Source organism: Epinephelus moara, chromosome 4 (genome assembly GCF_006386435.1).
Source record: "Epinephelus moara isolate mb chromosome 4, YSFRI_EMoa_1.0, whole genome shotgun sequence".
NCBI lineage: Eukaryota > Metazoa > Chordata > Actinopteri > Perciformes > Serranidae > Epinephelus > Epinephelus moara.
This window is the reverse complement of record NC_065509.1, coordinates 31937867-31958521: the sequence shown is the minus strand read 5'-3', so window position 1 is coordinate 31958521 and position 20655 is coordinate 31937867. Positions and strand designations below refer to the sequence as shown.

Below are 20655 nucleotides of genomic sequence, written 5' to 3'. Positions count from 1 at the left end.
GATTGGTGATGCATTAATGTGCTCATCACTTTAATATTTCAGCTGGTGACGGTGGAGCTAATTTCAAGTACTTTATAAAATAATGGGTAGCTTAATCCACAATAATACATCATAATGTATTACTAAATTTAGTGGAGTAGAAATGTAAAGTAGCGTAAAATGGAGATACTCAAATACCCCAAAATTATACAGTATTTGAGTACTGTAAAACTTCAATTAAAAGCCTTTTGTCAATTATATGCCAAGTATCTTTTACTTGTCTGGTTGCCAAACAGTTCACTTTTCTAGAAATTCTTTGGATGTATAAAACCAGATTTTTGACTGCTGATCACACACATACAAATATAAATGTTTAAACTGTTGTCAGTATGGAGATGCTACATATCGTTAGCTCGGTTCATTTCATTGTACTAAGACCATGAGCACCGGAGAAGACCCTTAGTCATTCAGAATATGTGTCCATTCCTTGATTACCCAGTAAGTTATATATCCCCTCAGTCTGTAAGGGTGCACTGATCAAAAGAACCAAAAGTGTTTTTCATACAAAATAATCCAAGTTTTGAATATTGTTTTAACAGGATAAAGTGGTGTTGTATCAATATACTGGCTGCTGTAAAACACATAATTGATATGTTAGTAGAAGCCTAATTTTTGTACAAATAATATTCATACTAGTTTAAATAAACAATTTGATCATTTTACCCATCTTTGCTGAGCAACAGTTTAATGTGAGAGGAGTTAAAGGCCTGTCCCAAATATAATCCTGTTGAGTTTAGTGATGCAAATAATAGCCCGGGCTACTAATTGAAGTTTTGCCTAAATGTACTTAGTTACATAAGTTACAGGTTTGTTAAGACACACACAGAGCAAGAGTCCTTATATTAAGCTTCCTTGAGTACTTTGAGATGTAATGGATTAAATGTGCCAAATGATTAAAGTTCATAATCCTGTGAAGGATTAATTGAATAGACTTTATTCAATCTGAAAGCAGGAGTCTCGTGCCCTCGGCCACTTACTGACAGGAGCATAATGAAAGTGTCCAGTGTGGTGACAAACACATATTTATTCAGCCCCTGGTTATTTATTCTCTTCTTCCTTTAATATGAAGTGAACCTGAGAGCAGCCCGGCTGATCATTACTCCTCGCAGACATGTTTGTTTCTTCAGGCCACACCTCTTCACATAATGATTAATTGGGCCAATCTTGACACCTATGGGTGCATCTACTGTTATCTCTCTCCCCAACATCAATGCGAACAGTTATGCAATAGCTTTCACCTTATCGATCATTTGGGATGTGTAGTCATGCGGTTCAACTTTGCCAGTGTTAACGCAAAGGAGAAGACTACACATCCCAACAGACGGAGCGGCTCGCTGCTTCACTAGTTACACACTGAATGTAGTTCGCTGCACTTGGAAGAAAAATCCGTTCATGATTCACTTCATTAATAAATAAATAGTTCGGTGTCATGGCGGAATCTGCAGCTTGTCCTGCTTTCCAGCTCGGGAGACCTCGATACGAGCAGGTAAGTCTTCTTTATCTCCCGGTGAACGTGCATTAATGTGGCTTTTTGTTTTGCAGGCTTTGGGGGTGAAAAACAGCCCCATGCATCCTCCGCCCTGCTGCTGCTGCTGCTGCTCCGCTCCGGCTGTTCTCATGCGCACACTTTGTAGCCAAAGTTGCTTTGATCTGCGCTCCGCTTCTTTGTTATCAAACCGCAACAACTTTGAGCTGATAATCAACTTCCGGGCGTGATTGCATGAGTTTTGAGCGTATTGTAGTTTTACTAGTGGAAAGAATCGTCTGTCGGCAGGTTCATATCGCTGTTTATCATCTCCACTGACAGATTTCACACCCTCTGCCTCGCTGCTGCTCCGTGAAAGATTATATCACACTGTTGAGGTTCTGCAGACAACACACTCATATCTTACGCGTCAATCTAAAGCCATTTATCCGTTAAAAGCGCCTAACTACATGCGGTTTTCCCTCTTTTCTTTTAATTTAGGCTTTAAAATCGCATCTGGTGAGATTTCTGATATAATATCTCCCACTCTGTGCATCACATTGAACGTTATCTAATCCAAATCACACTTTAACACCCTCAAGTTTATTATTTTCAAGGATGCTTCCTGCAGACTGACTGTGGCCCCACATGTGATCGAGATTAATGGGCTGTCCATACTTATCTGAAGCCCATTACTCAATTTTCCGTCCTCACAAATGAATTTGCATTGGTCAGCCCTGGAAGATAATGTGACCTTCACGTTAACTCGGGTGGCACATTAACTGAGGAAGCTGCACGATGGTTACATTTAAATTTATTTCTTCAGAGCCATTCATTAAACTGCAGCCTGAAGGAAGTTATTCACAGGATGGTGCTGCACCGAGCAAGGTCCATATGCAGATTGTAAATAAGTCACTAAACTTTTTGATCTGCTGTTGTTTCAACTGATATGAGCGATCAATAAAACTCTTATCAAAATACATGGAAGAACTAAGGAAAGGGGTCACGGGGTCAAAGGGCCAATTGGGTCTGAACCTCATTTTGGAGTGACAGTTGTTTTATGTTGAAAAGTCATTCAGACTCCAAAGAACTGCAAAATGAGACACAAAACAACCACACAGAGATACAAAACAACTACAAAGAGGTGCAAAACCGCAAAAGAGAGATGTAAAATGGCTTCACAGAGACGTGAAAAACAACCACTGAAAAAACAAAAAGCAGCCACGTTGGGATTCAAAACCACCACAAAGAGATACAAAATCGTCACAGATGCAAAACAGTCATACAGAGCTGCAAAATTTTCATGAAAAGCCAACAAAACAACCACAAAGACATGCAAAACAATGGCAAAGAGACCTAGTATGGCCAAAAAAATGACTCAAAGCATCCACACAGGGATGCAAAACCACCACATAAAGATGCAAATTGGTCAGAGAGATGCAAAACAATCATAAAGAGGTGCAAAACAACCAAATAGAGATGAAAAGTGGTCATTATGGATCCAAAACAACCACAGAGACATGCAAAACAACTTCAAGGAGATGTAAAGCAGACACAAACAGACACAAAATAGACACATGGGGATGCAAAACTTGTACAAAAGAATGCAAAATATGGTCCTGAATATTTGCAAAACAATGGCGCAGAGATGCAAAACCTCCAACAAGAGATGCAAAGCATCAACAAAGAAATGCAAAATGGCTTTAAAAAGATGCAAAACAGGTATGAAGGGACACAAAATCACCACAAAGAGATGCAAAATGGTCCCAGGGAGATGTAGAATAGTCAAACAGAAATGCAAAACGTCCAGAAAGAGACATAAAACAACTTCCAAGAGACACACAATGGTCATAGTGAAATGCAGAACAATCACAAAGACATGCAAAACAGCTAAGAGAAGTAAAATGGACTCAGAAGATGCAAAGCAGCCACATAGGATGCAAAACAACTGCAAAGAGAGGCAAAATGGAGAGATTTGAGAAAGAGATGCAAATTTGGCGCACTAAGGCGTAAAACAACCTCAAAGAGAAGTAAAATGGGCACAAAATATGCAAAGCAGCCACATAGGGATGCCAAACCACCACAAAGAGATGCAAAATTGTAGCAGGGACTCAAAATAATCACACAGAGATGCAAAATAGTCACATTAAGATGTAAAACAACCACAAAGATATGCAGAATGACCTTAAAGAGATGGAAAAAAACTGCCACAAAAAGACACTAAGTAGTCAAATAGGGATGCAAAACCAGCACAGTGAGATGCAAAATGGCCATATATTTCAAAATGTCCACAAGGATACACAAAACAACCACAAAGTGACACAAAATGGCCGATATTAGACACAAAACAACCACAAAGACATGCAAAACAACCTTAGAGATGTAAAATGGACACAAAAAGATGCAAAGCAGCCACATAGGGATGCCAAACAACCACAAAGACATGCAAAATGGTCACAGAAATGTAAAACGTCCATAAAGATACACAAACCAACTACACAGAGACACAAAATGGTTGTGATGAGATACCAAACAATCACGAAGATGTGCAAAATAACCTCGAAGAGATGTAAAATGGGCACAAAATTACGCAAAGCAGTCACATAGGGATGCTAGACCACCACAAAGAGATGCAAAATGGTCACAAATATGCAAAACAATTATACAGAGGTGCAAAATGTCCAATAAGAGATGCAAAGCAACTACAGAAAGATGCAAAATGGTCACAATGAGATGTTTAACACCCAAAAGACATGCAAACTGACTTCAAAAAGATGTTAAACAGCCACAAAAAGATGCAGATGTCCACAAAGAGACACGAAGCAGCTGCAAATAGATTCAAAGTGATTACAATAGGATGCAGAACAACCTCAAAGAAATGTAAAACAGCCTCATAGGGACGCAATGCAGCCATATTGGGACGCAAAACAACCACAAGGAGATGCAAAATGGCCACAAAGAGCCAAAAAATGTTGTTGTTTTGTGTCTCTTTCAGTCTGAGGGTTTCACACTAATGTAGGAGTGGTGTTTTTTTTTTCATAATTGGTCCACGAACACACGAGTTAACACAGGATGTTGCACGGTTCACGGTTCAGGCCTAAATAGCAGTTCATTTACACCCTTTGTCTCAGGCGAATTGCTATTTTTTTGAGCGATTGCCACCACATCTTGTTTTAGATCACCATAATTTAAAGGGAGACAGTCATTAAGCCTTGGTTTCCAGCTCCTATTAATGATGGCTTTCAGTGGGAAGTCTTTTCAATCTGACCCCCATAAACCCTTGTGTTGTTCCATCTGCAACCTGAAGTTCACGTCGCTTTGATAAAGGTCCTGTAATACTTTCAGTTCCTTGCGTCAAAGCAGTTAAAATTAGGCCAGTCTTTGAATCAGCATAAATCTAGCTCAGTTTGTCTGTGCTTTCTGCCGCGCTCTGTCTCTGCTAGCCTTGTTGTGTACTCTCCAGGGAGCTGAAACTCATGCATAATTAAAGCGGGCTCCTCACATGGATCCTCAGTCTACCCCACTCTTACAAAACAGCACTGCAGCACATATGGCCTGTCAGAGGAGGAGACATGTGATGGAGGAATGGCAGAATATCCAGGGTTACAGTGCAGAAGAAATGCTTTATTTACAGTCGTTAGAAGGACTGGATGCTGTTTCCAGTCATTTCAATTAGACCCTGATCCGAACAGATAATTAAAATACAGAAGGGTTTGTCTTTCCACTTTTCTGCCCTTCATAACTGATAAATGTCTCGGAGGGAATCCGATTGAAGCTGCCATGTTTTCGCCCATCTGGTTTGCCAAAGAGACTCTTGGCATAAATTGCTGTTGGGCCTTTTCAGACTGCTGGCACACATACTTAGCAATTGGCATGCTGATGAAGACAGTGAAGGGAACAGAAAACAGGGTGCTTACCCAGCAGCTCCAAGCCTCACTCTGAGGAATGTGTTTGGTAAATGTAAACTTACTCAGATGGTTAGTATGTTTGCTTCAAAGTTCATCTCAAAAGGCGGATTTACTTTCTCATCTCAGTTGTGTTTGTCACATTGTTCTGTGAGGAGGCAAAAACTTTGTCTTTTTTTATTGAGCATTTAACAGTTTGACTTTCTTTGTTCAAAGTATCTGTTTATTAAATTCTGATTAACATAGCAAAGATTTGTGCATTTTTACATCCATGACCTTTAAGAAGAGAATCTAAACTCAAAGGTCCTTTGACGAATGATTCAAAGCTTCCAACCTCATCTCACTGTCCACTTATTCTTTTTTTTTGGTGATAAAATTGATACCACTCCCATGTCTGTGCTGTAAATACAGTCGGCAGTAGGTTAGCTTAGCTTAGCATAAAGACTGGAAACACTGGGACACACTTGTCTAGCTGTAGCTTTGTATTTACAGTACAGATTTGAAAGTGGTTTCAATCAGAAAGCAAATAAATGTATTTCCTAAATTGCTGACCTTTTCCTTTAACAAACAAAAGTAATTACAGTTAATATTAAAGTAATAATCCTAAAGATTTTCCCTGTTGAGGTAACACATAAGTGACCGAGCCTATGGCCCATCAATAAAAGCACTTGCATTTGCAGTTTTACGAACTGGGTGTCTGTGGCGACATCCCTGGGAAAAATCACAAGTGGTGCACAGTGTGTGACCTGTTTTCCATCACCCAGCAGTGGTTGGCCCGCCGTACAGGTTCGACGGACCTAACATAACAGACTTGTTCCTCAACCTACTCGTATGTGAAGTGGCTTACTGTTTTTTTGTGTCGGGGGTAAATGTTTGCCATGGCCAAGAAAAACTAAAGCTGCAAGCAGTGATGATGAACTTGCTCTTGCACCTCTGCGCATCTCATTAGAATGACCTGTTTTACATGTTGCACCACTTTCTGTGTCCACTATGTTGCGCTGCAGAACACACTGATTACTTGTCATATTGTTGTTCATCAATTGTAGATCCACCATGTAAATTTCACGTAAACTAAAAGATAAGTGTCTGAAATGACGTACTTCCTGTTGCCAGAGGGTTGGGCAATCACCATGACACCTAATTTGCATGTTGATGGCTTCAGGCTTGGAGCTTCATAAAACCTGTGAAGTTTGGGGCAGATTGGACAAGGTACACAGAAGTTATAACATCTTCCTGTTGAAACCTGGAAGTTTGACGCCTCGTCATGGTCACAAGGTTCAACGAAAACTCAAGCTTTAAGCGACTTTTGATGTGGAAGGACTTTAGATGAGGAGTTTGTTAAAGTACGCCCGCTGGATATGACCAGAAACTACACATTTATTTCAAAATGGCTGATTTCCTGTTGGGTTTAGGGCACCTGTGTTCAAAGAAGATCTCAAATTAGATTAAAGATAGTACCATTCGCCATAGGCTATATGCCCTCAAAAATGCAAACCCATCTCTGTCATGGTTTTCCTTTCTTTTCTTTTTGTTGCCTATGTCAAGTCTCTATTTGACCATATGACAAGACGATATGATACGGTAGCTAGTTTACGTGCACAATCTGTTAAGACTGACCACCTTACACCACTGGGCAGAACGTTACATATGTTAAACTGTGCTTTATGTGACATTATAAATACCTAAATGCCACTTTCAAATAACCAATGAGCAACACACAAAGAAATGTTTTTAGGAACTTTAGGACTACTAAGAACCAAGTCAAGCAAAGTGAGAAGTAATGCATAAATTTTCAGAGGACTTGTGAAATGATTCATTCACAGAGGGGAGGATGTTGGACTGTCATTATGTGTCTGCTTTCATTAAGAGTTAACTTTGTCACACTGTCTCTTCCAGGGTTCATTCCTCGGTCGACTGAGACACTTTGTGGACATCATTGATCCCAGCACCCTGTTTGTGTCTGAGGTAAAAAAAAAAAAAAAAAGATATCAAACTGTCTATAGATGGCTGGTGAATGTTTTCACAGTATGGCTTCAATTGAAAGTTTGAGCTTCCATCCATTACAGTGTCATAGACAACAATATATATTTGTAGAGATGAAATGATGTGTCAGTCAACTCTTTATAAAGACTTCCTCCAGTGAAAAAAAAAAACAGGTAATCAATCTGTGTGTTAATGTGTGGTCTGTAAATTAAAACACCTTCCACAAATATATATATATAAAAAGTTAAGTCACAAAAATGCAGTGCAGGTATAAAACGGGTCTGCAAATAAACAAATTCTGAAAAAAAAGAGTAAAAATTAATTAACAACTACATGAAAAGCATTTGTGAACAATAATAATAATAATGATAATAATAATAATTTGTAATATATTCTGTAGGTACCTGTTTGAAAGTTGGATTTCAATTCGACATTTGTGGATTTACATTTTACACACGCAGAGTTTTGAGACAAACTTTTCTGTCAGTGTGAATGAAAATCCAGTTGTATCACTTGGTTGGTATGTAATCGCCAGCTGATGACGTAATTTCCACCACATTTCTGCAGAGTCAGTTTATATTTGCAAAATATTTTAGTGAGATTACAAATCTTTTTGTTAATATTTGTGGAAGGTTATTATATTTCTACAGACTACACATTAACACTAGGATCCTTAATCTGTTTATAAAGATAATATTGAGACAAAAATAAGTGAGCAACTAAGGGGCGGGGAATTATTTACATATTAATAATAAGATAGTATATTCAAAACATAGAGTTACAACCAAACCATTAAAGGCATAAAGTTTTTTTTTCTTTAAAAATACTCCTAAATATGTAATTTCACTGAACAGCAATGAGTTTCTAGGGTTTTAATTTATGCCAGGAGAGAAAATGCATGAATCGATTAATCAATAATGTTCTTTTTTTTCCATGACTTTGTGGTTCCAGCCTCTCATACGTATGTTACTGTTTCCTCATTAATTTGCCTTCTATGATAGTGAATTAAACATTTTTGGGTTTTGATCAAGATGTCATATCAGGCATGGGAAGCATTTCCACTATTTTCTGACATTTTAAAGACCAAACAATTAAACAATACATTTATTTTTAAATAAATTTGAGTACTTTTGCTCACCAGAACAACAATCAGTCTAACTAAGCTTCACATTTTTCTCTTCCTTTGTTTGTAGAAAAAATTGAAAGAATGCATTAAACTACTTGATGACTATAAACATGGAGAGCTTCCTCCTGGAGTGTCTGATCTTCAGGTGAGTCTTCATCAACACTATTAACACTAACACAAGACAGAATATGCAGGAAACATGGTGCACATTACAGAGTATTGTTGTGTAGTACAGAGAGAACTGGACCCAAAAGCCGTGACTCAGACAGCTGCTCAGTTTAAAGTGTCTTGGGTTGATCCAGGACACTCTGGAGAAACAGGGCAGGCAGGCTGGAGTGGAGGGCAAACGGGTGACCGCTGAGTGTGGAGCTACAGCGCTGTGCTGTCCAATCAATAACTGATATCCAATCAGGGGGTGAGATGGTTGATAAAAGACATCTGTGAAGCCTGCACTCGTGTATCCTTGCTTCCCTCTCCTCTAAAAGCCTCCTCTCTCCTCGACTCCTTCGAGCGCTTTTAACGAATTAAGCATCCTACAAGATGGCAAGTCTCAATTGATTTCTGGATCAAGTGATGGAGGACAGAGAATAGAGGAGTCGAGGAGGGATATTGGGATGAACAAGAAAAAAAGGGGAGGGGGGGGAACAGCTGAAGCATGAGGAATGAAGGAAAGGCACAGACTATGACAAGTATGTAGTGACAGTCGACTAAATAAAGTCGTTGCAAAACACACAATTATCATAATGAAAATGGCAGTTTATTTATGCCTCTAAAGCAGATGCAAAACAAGAGTATCATAAACGTAATGACTACTTATAGTTCTTCTCTTGCAGCTGTGGGAAGCCCAGAAGATCAAGCAGGTAAGTGATTCATCAGTCATCCCTGTAAGTCAGGCTCAGGTTAACTGCACCTCCATACATTCAAGCCTCTGGGCGCCTGGCAGCATGAGGATGATGTCATGCTCTCTGCACGCAGGCCATCATTCATCCTGACACAGGAGAGAAGATCTTCATGCCATTTCGAATGTCAGGTACGACCTCAGATGAAGATCTTTGCTGCAGTTGGTGAACTTACGTCCATTTTGTCCTCATTTTTCTTTTCTCTACGCTGAAAATCATTTCTTCGCTGTGCAGGTTATGTCCCATTTGGAACACCGATTGTAAGTCTCATATAAGACTCATACATTTTAAATCATGGCTGTGCTGACGTCCATTTACTGTACATGGTCGTGTTTTGGGGACAGATGAAATGAGACTTTGGACTTATTTTGCCCCGAAAATAAGCTCTTATTCCCTGGTCTCATCTAGGTCATTGGCCTTCTTCTCCCAAATCAGACTGTGGTGTCTACCATTATATGGCAGGTACTGTAAAACACAACATACTGTAAAACCATTGCATTTATTGTACATGCTGAACATCTGGTAAGCACACTTTTATTGTGCACATGCAACGCTCTCCCACCTGTTTACACTGGGATAAGGACATGGTAAAATAAAGTGCTGCTGCTCTGGTTGCTTCTCTCTGTGTGCCATGGATTTATAAAGCAACAAATAAGCCTCCGAATATCTCTTTATCTATCCTTCCTTCCCTTTGTGTTTCACTACTCCTTTTCGTCCTGCTTTCCTTTCCTCCCTCCATACTCCTTCTATCCTTTGTTCATTCCTTTTAACCGTTAACTCTTCTTTCCTTCCTTCTGTCCTACAGTGGCTGAACCAGAGTCACAATGCCTGTGTCAACTACGCCAACCGTAATGCCACAAAGGTATGTACTGTGGATATTCACATCTATTTATTCAGAAAACTCTAAAAAATGACAGTATTTGTTCATTTTTTTATTAATTTATCCCCATAATAGAATATAATGTGTTGTGTTTTTCACTTCGAGACATTTTTTCTGCAATAAAAGACCATTTAAAGGCATTAAATTCCAAAATTTTACTATAGACAGTAAACCATACACAAAGCTTTGACACAGAATTTATTTTCCTCCCTCAGCCTACGCCAACATCAAAGTTTCTTCAAGGCTACGTGGGAGCTGTGACCAGCGCTGTTTCTATTGCAGTGAGTGTGTTTCTTCTGTAGTTTATATCCTCCAAAATTTGATTTGAGAAGGAAAAGGAATACCTCACCCACCAATAGATCATTTGTGTTCCAGTTAATGACCCCATGTTATGTTGAGCTTTGTGAAGAAAGCTTTGTTTTTCTTGCATGCCTCTGGTGAACAAAGAAAATAAAAATGGAGAATCTCACTGATGAATTGAAGTCATAAGGGTCTGCATTTAACAACAGCCTCATTGTAACAAAAAGTTTTTTACCAAAAGCAAAATTTGTTCGTTTTAATACATTTTTGTGTGATTTATTCAAGACAAACCTGTTGTTATGTTTCTTCTACTCATGTTTGTGTGTACCAGGTGGGACTGAATGTCCTGATTCAGAAGGCCAACAAGCTGAGTCCTGCCACCAGAATGATAATTCAGAGACTGGTCCCCTTCCCAGCTGTCGGTAGGTTTCCAAAGGACCCCGTGTACCAGTTACAACAGAGGTCTACTAATGTGGCCCTCTGGTGGCTGGAGTCAGTTTTTCTTCTTAAATTTTTCATTCTTCTAAATCTCAAATTACAGAGATAGTGACTTAAGGTAAAATTATTATTACTTTTTTTTTTTAAAACATGCAATAATTGGTGCAATAATTCAACTGTCCAATATTTTTAACACCTCTTGAATGTTTATATTTATTTAACATATGATGCACATAACAGTACGTACTTCTTATGTTTATTCTTATTTCTATCTTTATTCCATTGATGTATATATTGTAGTAACCATTATAGCATAATATATATTTTATATTTCTGAGTGTAACACAGGTTTATACAGTGTAATGGAGCACAGTGCACATAGTCGTTTATTTTTACACACTTACAGACTCAGCACAGTGAAGAAATATGTTATTCTTAATATCTTAAGTACTAGTGTTAAACATTGTAGCATAATGTGCATTTTTATTTCTGTTTTATTGTATTTATTACTTTATATTTACATACATCTGTTTTATACTCCTATCCAAACTTCTTATAATTCTCTGTTCTTTACATCAAAATGACTGTAACATCACAATTTCCCTTCAGGGATCAGTAAAATCTTCAGCATCTTGTCTTGTGGACACATATTAAATTATAAAAGCTGCTTTTCTCTCCGCGTCCTCAGCCAGTGCAAACATCTGTAACGTGGGCCTGATGAGACACAATGAGCTCTCTGAGGGAATCGATGTTCTGGACAACAACGGGAATGTGGTGGGATCCTCCAAAATTGCTGCGAGACATGTGAGTGCCTTTTTTTGCATGCTCAGCAGACTTGATACTCGACTGCACTGAATGTGTTTATACACTTGCTGTGTGGGTTTTTTTTTAGTGAATTGCATTTTTAGGTGATGGCGGCTGATAATGGGAAAATGCATAATTTCCTGCTCGCTGCTGTCACTCAGCACACATCTGATCTCATGAAAGGGAAAATTAAATCCAACTCGCTGCAGTATTTGAAATGAAGCATGTGCACAATGTTCTCATCGTTTCCCCAGGCGATCATGGAGACCGCCTTCACACGTGTGGTCCTCCCGATGCCGATCTTCGTCCTGCCCCCCATCATCATGTCCTACCTGGAGAGGTCTGTACAGAAATACTGTTTATAGTCGGCCTTTTTTTAATATCTAACACTACAAGTATCAATCTACTGATTGTTTTCTTAATGAATTGATTATCTTTTGGTCTGTAAAATGTCAAAATATGAAAAATACCCATCATAACTTCACAGAGCCAGAGCACACATCTTTAATGTCTTATTTTCTCCTAGCAACAGTCCAGCTGTCTACTTTCATCAAGGACTAAAACAACTAGAAAATATTCACATTTCAGAAACTGGAACAAGTTTCTTCATTTTCACTTAAACATTAGGCTACTTAACAAACTAAAGAAACGTACCTAAAAGCACCTCTAATTTAGTCTTTGTATGCAGGTACATTCAGACATGTATGGGTACTTATTACTTTGCATTAATGAGACATTAGTCAGAAAGAAAATACAGACTGCAGTAATGGTTCTCAACTTTTCTGGTCGTCTCTTTAATCGATGTAATGTGTGTTTGTAATCTGTCCTATTAATAAGGGATCTTTGTTTTTAATTTAATTTTAAATACTTAAAGAGTAGAAAGAGTAGAAAACATAGGATACACGAGCAAAGCAAACATAATTTTGTGTGACAGAAATGTTTTTACCTGCTGTTGGTATTGATTTCACCTTGTGAGTCAGTGTGTGTGTATTTGTGTGTCATCATGATGAAACCCACTGCAGTATGAACTACCACAGAAGCTATTTTGAGTATTTTGCCGGGTGTATATATGTCTGTCTGTGGACAGATTTTGTCACTGCAATAGTGTCATAATTGTGCAAGATTTAGTCATGAAACAGAAGGAAGGGTGGGTAGGCAGTAGTGAAGGGACCATTGCCCCCTATGCCAATTTTACTTGCCTTGCCCACATTTGTTTTAAGTCGCAGATCGCATTGCAAGATGGTCTAGTGATCTAGTTTTTTCTTTAGCTGGTTTTCACCCCATCGTACCATCATGAAACTGATGTAAAAATACCAAAATATAATAACTCATGAATGTTTTTTGAAGGCAGTTGTGGACTGTGAAGCATTTTATTTGATTCTGCCCTTAAACAGCCAAACACAGAACATAATGACTTAAAGGTCCAGTGTGTGGGAGTTAGGGGGATATATTGGCAGAAATGGAATATAATATTCATAACTATATTTTCATTTGTTCATAACCATCTGAAAGTAAGAACCGGTGCGTTTTGGTTTCTTAAAAAGAGACGTTTATATCTATATACTGAGCGGGTCCTCTTCCACAGAGTCTGTCATATTGTTTCTACAGTAGCCCAGAATTCCACTCACCTTTTGCATCGACCGCTGTTGTTCTCCTTCACGCTTGGCCCATGGAAGAAGTTTCAGTTGGTTGCAATCTCCAACCTCACCGCTAGATGCCACTAAATCCTACACACTGGACCTTTAAGACCAGAATGTGACCTCTTGAGATTTGTTTTATCAAATAAAATATTATTATGCCTCAGACATGTACAGTCTCACAGTAAACTGAGTGTAAGTTAGCAAAACTGAATAACTAGACCAAAGCTAACACGTGAAGCTACCTGGTGATTTAGTGTTAGCTAAATTTATTTCCTCTTTCCTGTAACTGAAATATAAAATTTGACGGTTCAAAATATAAGTAATGGGTGGCACAGTGGTGCAGTGATTAGCATTGTTGCTTCACAGCAAGAGGGGTCCCAGTACGAATCCAGGGTGGGGGGTGTGAACCTGGGGTGGGGGAGCCCTTCTGTATCAGCGTGGGTTTTCTCCAGGTGCTCCGGCTTCCTCCCACAGTCCAAAGACATGCAGGTTAATTGGTGACTCTAAATTGTCCGTATGTGTGAATGTGAGTGTGAATGGTTGTCTGTCTCTATGTGTCAGCCCTGTGATAGTCTGGTGACCTGTCCAGAGTGTACCCCGCCTCTCACCCAGTGACAGCTGGGATAGGCTCCAGCCCCTGTGACCCCCAACAGGATGAGCGGTTACGGAAAATGAATGAATGAAATCTCAGTAATACATGTTTGTAAATGAGGCAGTAGCTAAATCCAACCATGACAAAAAGTAATGACAGCTATAACTCAGCCCCCGGCATCCTAAAGGTTTGAAGGACTTTCTACATCTTTGGCTCAAATTTCCTTTTTCTCTCAACTCCTTTCTCGAGTTATTGCTCCGTGTCTTTGTAGGGCAGAAATGTTTGTTTGACTCTGGTCTAAAAATACTCTGACTGTTTCTCTGTGTGCAGAAGCAGAGCCGACATATGTTGTGCCCCAAAGTGCTTCTCATACATTCATTCAGTAGTAGGTCACAGCCAAAGAGAATGTTAAGATGAACAAATGAATGAAATGTGATAATATAGCCTACTGTGGTCTCACACACAAGAAGAAAGACCGATATGTGCAGTCTGGCTCATTAAACCTAGAGTTGGAACTTTAACGCAGACAGATTAATCTCACACCCACTAATTGTGCAGAACAGCTTCCCGAAATCTGCACCATGTCTTTTCTGCAGATCCAAAAATAACTCCTGGCTTGCCAGTAGCCTAGTCATCTGGGATTGATCCACACAGCGTGCTCACGTTTCCTTTTTATCACTGTCTTGACTCGTGTAGGCTGCGATTCCTGCAGAGCAACCGCAGATTGTTGCTGCCCATCCACAGCCTGGTGTGCCTGGTTACCTTCGGCCTCTCGCTGCCCGTAGCCATCAGCCTGTTCCCCCAGATGTCTCAGGTACAGTAAAATGTCGGTCCAACTGCTTCCACTGCTAATTTGAGGCCAGATGGTCTCAGATGGAGAGCAGCTGGCAAGAAATTCAAATTACATATACACCACTTGACATGCACAGCCGCGGCCCACAAGCTCATATTCACCTCTTATTCCAGATGTCTCCTCCCCCCTCGAATTAAAACTCAGACTGCTGAAAGAGTCGGAGAGACGCAGAGCTAGAATTTACCTTCCGTCTTTTTGTTTTCTTTTTGCAGATTGAGGTGTCTCGCCTAGAGCCTGAAATCACCATGGCAACAGATTGCAAGGTGGTGACCTACAACAAGGGTTTATGATGGATGGCTTGGTGAGGGAGCGGGGAGCAGAGGACAGAGGAGCGAGGATAGAAATGAGGCTGCGTTGTGAATAGCTGTCGGGGAGAACCTACAGTGGGGTTCCTCCTGTCGACAGGTTTGGGAGTCGTCCTGCTGCAGTGTCACAGCGTAGTCTGTAGACCGTCACGTACTAACACAGGGTTTTTTTCTATGGTTCTCAAGATCCCAGCAATTATTGAGTCGAGATCTGAGGATGGGACAGATTTTATTCTGTCCTCTCTGTTTTCTGTACATAGAAATTATATATTTACTGTGTTTTTTTAGTATTAATGAAATAATTTTAATATATATACAAAACAGTGTTTGCCACACACTGGCTAAGTTATGGCTGCTTTTTCACACGATGAAAAAGGGTTTATAAATACAGTTTAAACTAAATAACTGAACTTTTTCTGGCTCTTTAGCCGCTGAATACTTCACTGTGTTCAGCAGCTGGTTGCTAACTGTGTCTGTCTTGATCAGGTAGTGCACGGTAGTTTTTTAGAGCTTTTTCACTGGCAAAAAAAACCTCTCTAAAGAGACACCCCTTCGAAATGATATCACTCGATTGAATGATTGTTATCAGTGGTTATCAGCCTTATAGATATAAGTTGGAGGGAGCTGCTACACCTACTAGTAGGTATGTAGGCTCAGAAGGCCATCATCAGCAGTGTTGGGGAGTAACTAGTTAAATCTAATTAAATTACAAAATAAATATAAATGTAATCAGTTACAGTTGCTGAGAAAAACTATGTGAGTCAAATACAGTTACTAATTGTTATCAGCCCATTAAATGGTCGTTATCAGTTGTCATCTGGAGCAGTTTTGTTAGGTTTCGCTTTCATTAGATTTAATGGAGCAATGCCTGCGAGCTTGTTCAGGCAGTCAGCTGATGCACTGATTCATACACACACGTCATACATCACTCTCCATATGTCATCTACAAACACACCCTCCCAATTTGGCGGGCTGTTTAAGCTGAAAAATCTTCCCAGCTCTCCCTTTGCACTGCCTATGCCGCTGCTGCTCTACAACAGTACTGGTGCTTGCTCTTTCAGCCCCACCTCCACCCCAGCATCCACCTGCAGGCTCTGGCTAAGGGGGGGATATTTAATAATCACTCTCTAATATCTCATGTAAGCATATCTGCCAGGAGTGATAAGGCTGGAGTCTAGACACCAAACTCTAACTATGTTCTGCTGTTGAAATGAACATTTAAAACGTGAGTTGTCTGACAGAACTAAGGTTGTGGTTAGGTTTAGAAAACAATTATGGTTTGGGTGAAAATAAGTATGTTTGTAATGTGACATGACATGATGAATTTACAAAGGTCTGTTGAAATAAGTTAATGAGACACAAACAGCGGCCTCCTGGGTGAAAGTCCTGTGTTTGTTTGACTGACCCATCCGTCTTATGCAACCTCCTCCCAACAGAGACTTTAGCACTATTCAGACGGGATTAGTTTTACATGGGCACGTGGGCTAATGTCACTTTACCACAGGACGTCGGTAATATTAATGGCCAGTTCACACGGAATAAGAAATATCAGTAAAACTACCACAAGTGGGAGGGGTAAATCCATTCACGCGCCGCTGTCCCCTCCTGTCGTCATGTGCGTATGACGTCGCTTCCTGTGCGTACCACACTCCTTCCAGGCAAAACATTATTATTATTATGAATTGATTAGCCTACTGGTTGATTTTATTGTCATTTTTTTATTAGCCACATAGCCCTGCTGCATTGCATACTTAACTTACCTAAAGCAATCAGAAGTCCCGTGCCTCGGACAAGTGCTTGCGACCTTCTTTTGGTTTTGAATCGTGTTCGTCGTAGGCCCACAGTACCTGAGGTTTCACATGGACTTGTCCGACTGTGAAGTGCAAAACTGAATGCCTCTTCAAGAGCCTCCATGCCTGAAAGTCCGCGAAAAACCACTTGTCAACAGGATATGACGAAATATCTACACACATATTTACTGCTGGTCTATTCGCACGGGATTAGTATTACCTGAGGTAATTTTCCGGGACCCTTGTACAGAAGGTAAAAGTCGCGATAATCTTTACTGACATCGTGCGGTAATAATTACTGACACGGCACATTGGGACAGGACTAAAATCTCTGGTAATTATTACTTTATCCCACGTCCCTATGTAAAACTAATCCCGTCCGAATAGGGCTTTTGTCACTCTTAATACTGCAACAACTGACTTTCTCCCTCACTCCTGCAATAATTAGTACGGCCACTAGAGGTCATAGCCCAACAAAAAACATTTATGGGGCTGATAACAGTTTTTAGCAATAACCAGATTCGGGATGCCAAGAAGGTGCCTATTTATTCCAACGGAGTTGCTTGCTGCCAAGAAGGTGCCTATTTATTCCAACGGAGTTGCTTGCCTGGCGCGTACGCCAAAAATGTTTTCTAGCTTCAAGGTTTACTTTTACAGTATGCAGCCCACTGAATATGCACAGTGGTGTTCCTCCTGCTGGCCCTGCCTATGAGTTCATTCTCGGCTCATAGACTTTACATTATGATGATGTGACCGATTTGTAAATTGCTTTTCTCGGCTTGAGGAAAGTTTTACAAACATAAAACCACCATAACTCAAAGATTTAGAATAGAAAGAGTCATAATAGACCTTGTTTGCAGTTCAAAGCGTCCTGTCACCATTCTCACAGACATCCCTTTTACAGTGGTGGTCTGGGGGGGAAATGATTTTAAGGCCTGGGGGATTTTTTCGCTGCAATTGCATGGGTGGCCACTGAGAAAATGGCTTTCCTGTGGTCCTGGCTGATAACCAGTGTTGATAAGGTTACTTTTAAAATGTAATAGGTTACAGATTACTAGCTCCCCTTGTAAAAACGTAATAAGTAATGTAACTCATTACTTGTGACTACTTTGATTACTTTTCTAACAAATGATTTAAACTGGGCAATGATGCTGAAAAATGTCGGTAGATGGTCTGTGTTGAAAGAAGGTGTTCCTGCACAGCAAAAAAGGCAATGCAACAGATGAGTATTTGACTTATAAGCTTTTTACAGAAAAAATATATTCAAATGTAATATCTTTGCAATCACAACCATTTTGATAAGTAACTGAATATTAATCACATATTTTTTCTCAGTAACTGTAACTGATTACAATTACCTTTATTTTGTAATTTAATTGCATGTAACTCCATTACATGTAACAAGTTACTCCCCAACACTGCTAATGACAGATCTCTGAACCTACTAGTAGGTGCAGTAGGCCCATTCTATACAAGGCTGCTAACAACTGATAACACCCATTCAATGGAGTGATACCATTCAAAGCGGGTGGATGAAAGCTGTGAGAATAAAGAACAGAACTGACTGTGGTACTAAACAGAATCAGGTTAGTCACTGTGAGTTAATAATCTAACATTAGATTTATATTTATTTTAACTCAGTATATCTTAACTCATAAAAATTAAGTTGTATCTACCTGTGTCTCCTTATCACCATTTTTTAAAATATATATAAATGGTAACTCTAAGATTAGAACCATTGTTTTAAATCTGCAATTCTGCAGCTCTTTCTGATTTTGGGGCATTTTTTTAGTCCAATACTGGATTTTTGAGGCTGGTAACAGGTTATAATATACAAGCCAATATTAATTTTCTTACATAAACCCATTAAATACTAAAACATGTCTGACAAGGATCTTTTAGATTCGGTATATAAAGAATTCTGACCAAGATACAGTTTGTACTGAGCCATTTTACAGTCGAACAAAAGCCTCATCAGTGCCCTCTGCTGGACAGACTAAAGAGCAAAGAATGCATGTCTGTGAATTATATTTTCTGTGCTGCAAAATCCTGTCAGAATATGCTGATCCTGATACATCTGCGATAAGATAATGTTGGCTGATATTTCGGCACAGTCCATTATCGATCGGGCTCTATTATCAGTGGGAGACACGGCAATAAATATCAAAATACTGTACAAGTTTTAAAAATTTCCAGAGAACAAGTCTGTTTATCATGTCGTCCAAACTGGTGCTGATTGTTCTGAGTAATGAGGAGCAGTGCTGATGAGGGAATTGATCACTATACATTAATAATATTGCAGATGTGAAGCCTCTCTGTCGGTGGCTGTGTGTGTCTGAGGGGAAATATGGAGACTGTACTGTAGATGTTTATTAATTTTCACACTGTTTATCACATGTCGGGTGTTTTAAACCTGATAATGTGAAACAACATACAGAACTCTGCTGTCTGCACATTTTATTTTCCACAGTCGCCAAACACTGTACACTGACGTCCTCTCTGAACTTGTAGGAAGGACATTTGACTCCACTGCTGACTGTTTCTTAAACACTACTGTATTCATTCCTAATGACGTCTTTTGTACAATATTTGAACCATGAAAGTATAAGCTATATATTATACTACTGATGATGAACTAGTATTTTTAATTCTTTGTATACTACTTCTACGAGTTTATTAAATGTTTGCTAGTCAAACAATGTAAAAGTATCTATATTATCTAAAAAATATATAATGAATAATAAATACTCCTTTCTCTCTTTGCTTTGTCTTTTGAAAAGTTTTGTGGAAAGTTTATTTACATTTGTTTTTATTTGCTTTTATAATTGACATTGATTTAGTTTCCATATCACAAAATAGGCTATGTGCCATGTGACCCCCCCCCCCCCCCGCCCCCCGCATTACCTGTATTAATATTAATTTTAAGTAATTATTACTGTTGCACCTCATTATACATTATTTTTCAGAGTTGAAATGATTAGTCAATTAATTTATTAGTTGATTATTTAGATAATTATCTGCAACTTTTTTGATATTTGAGAAATATTTAAGTTGTTTTTCCACATTGGGTGATGTTCCTTTGGTATTCAGAAAATTTTAACTGTTCTCTAAAATTTAATTTAACAAAGCTTCAAGAAAATAATCAACATGTTTAACAAATGATGAAGGCAATAAGCAATGATAAAATAAATAGCCCACCAAAATTGCAAGAAATAAGTAAAAAGACAACATTTAAAACAAGAAAACAACAAAATTTGACAAAAAAAAATTTTTATACAAAAAAAAAGAAGAAGAAGAAAGAAAGTTAAAACAAACAAGGAAATGACCCGGAAAAAGGTGCTTAAAAATCATAATAATTCTGTACAATAATTCTATAAATTTAAATATGTAATAATAGCGATAATAATAATAATAATAATAATATAGTTTTCCCCTCGTTGTTTTCTTTTTTCCCTGTCTTTATAAAGATAATTTTCGAAATCTATTTTTTTTTTTTTTTTTCCAATTTGTTTTTGCTCCCCATGTTTTAGAAAGAAATTGCACAGGTAAAGGTGGAGCTAATTTCATTTACTTTATGTACTGCAGGGTAGCTTGGATAGTGTATTCATAATATATCACAATTTATTTGATAATTAT

At 38.8% G+C, this 20655-nt stretch overlaps 1 protein-coding gene across 1 annotated transcript; it reads left to right on the top strand.

Annotated features, from left to right (window-relative positions):
• Window positions 1-1248: 1248 nt before the first annotated feature.
• On the top strand, window positions 1249-19781 carry sfxn5b (sideroflexin 5b). The gene is made up of 15 exons (XM_050042700.1): window positions 1249-1525; window positions 7306-7374; window positions 8586-8663; window positions 9352-9378; window positions 9494-9548; window positions 9652-9677; window positions 9826-9879; window positions 10223-10279; window positions 10513-10578; window positions 10929-11019; window positions 11724-11839; window positions 12094-12179; window positions 14768-14885; window positions 15137-17556; window positions 17597-19781. The coding sequence occupies exons 1-14, from the start codon at window positions 1469-1471 to the stop codon at window positions 15212-15214; spliced, it is 978 nt and encodes a 325-aa protein (XP_049898657.1). The 5' UTR covers window positions 1249-1468; the 3' UTR covers window positions 15215-17556; window positions 17597-19781.
• Window positions 19782-20655: the final 874 nt, after the last annotated feature.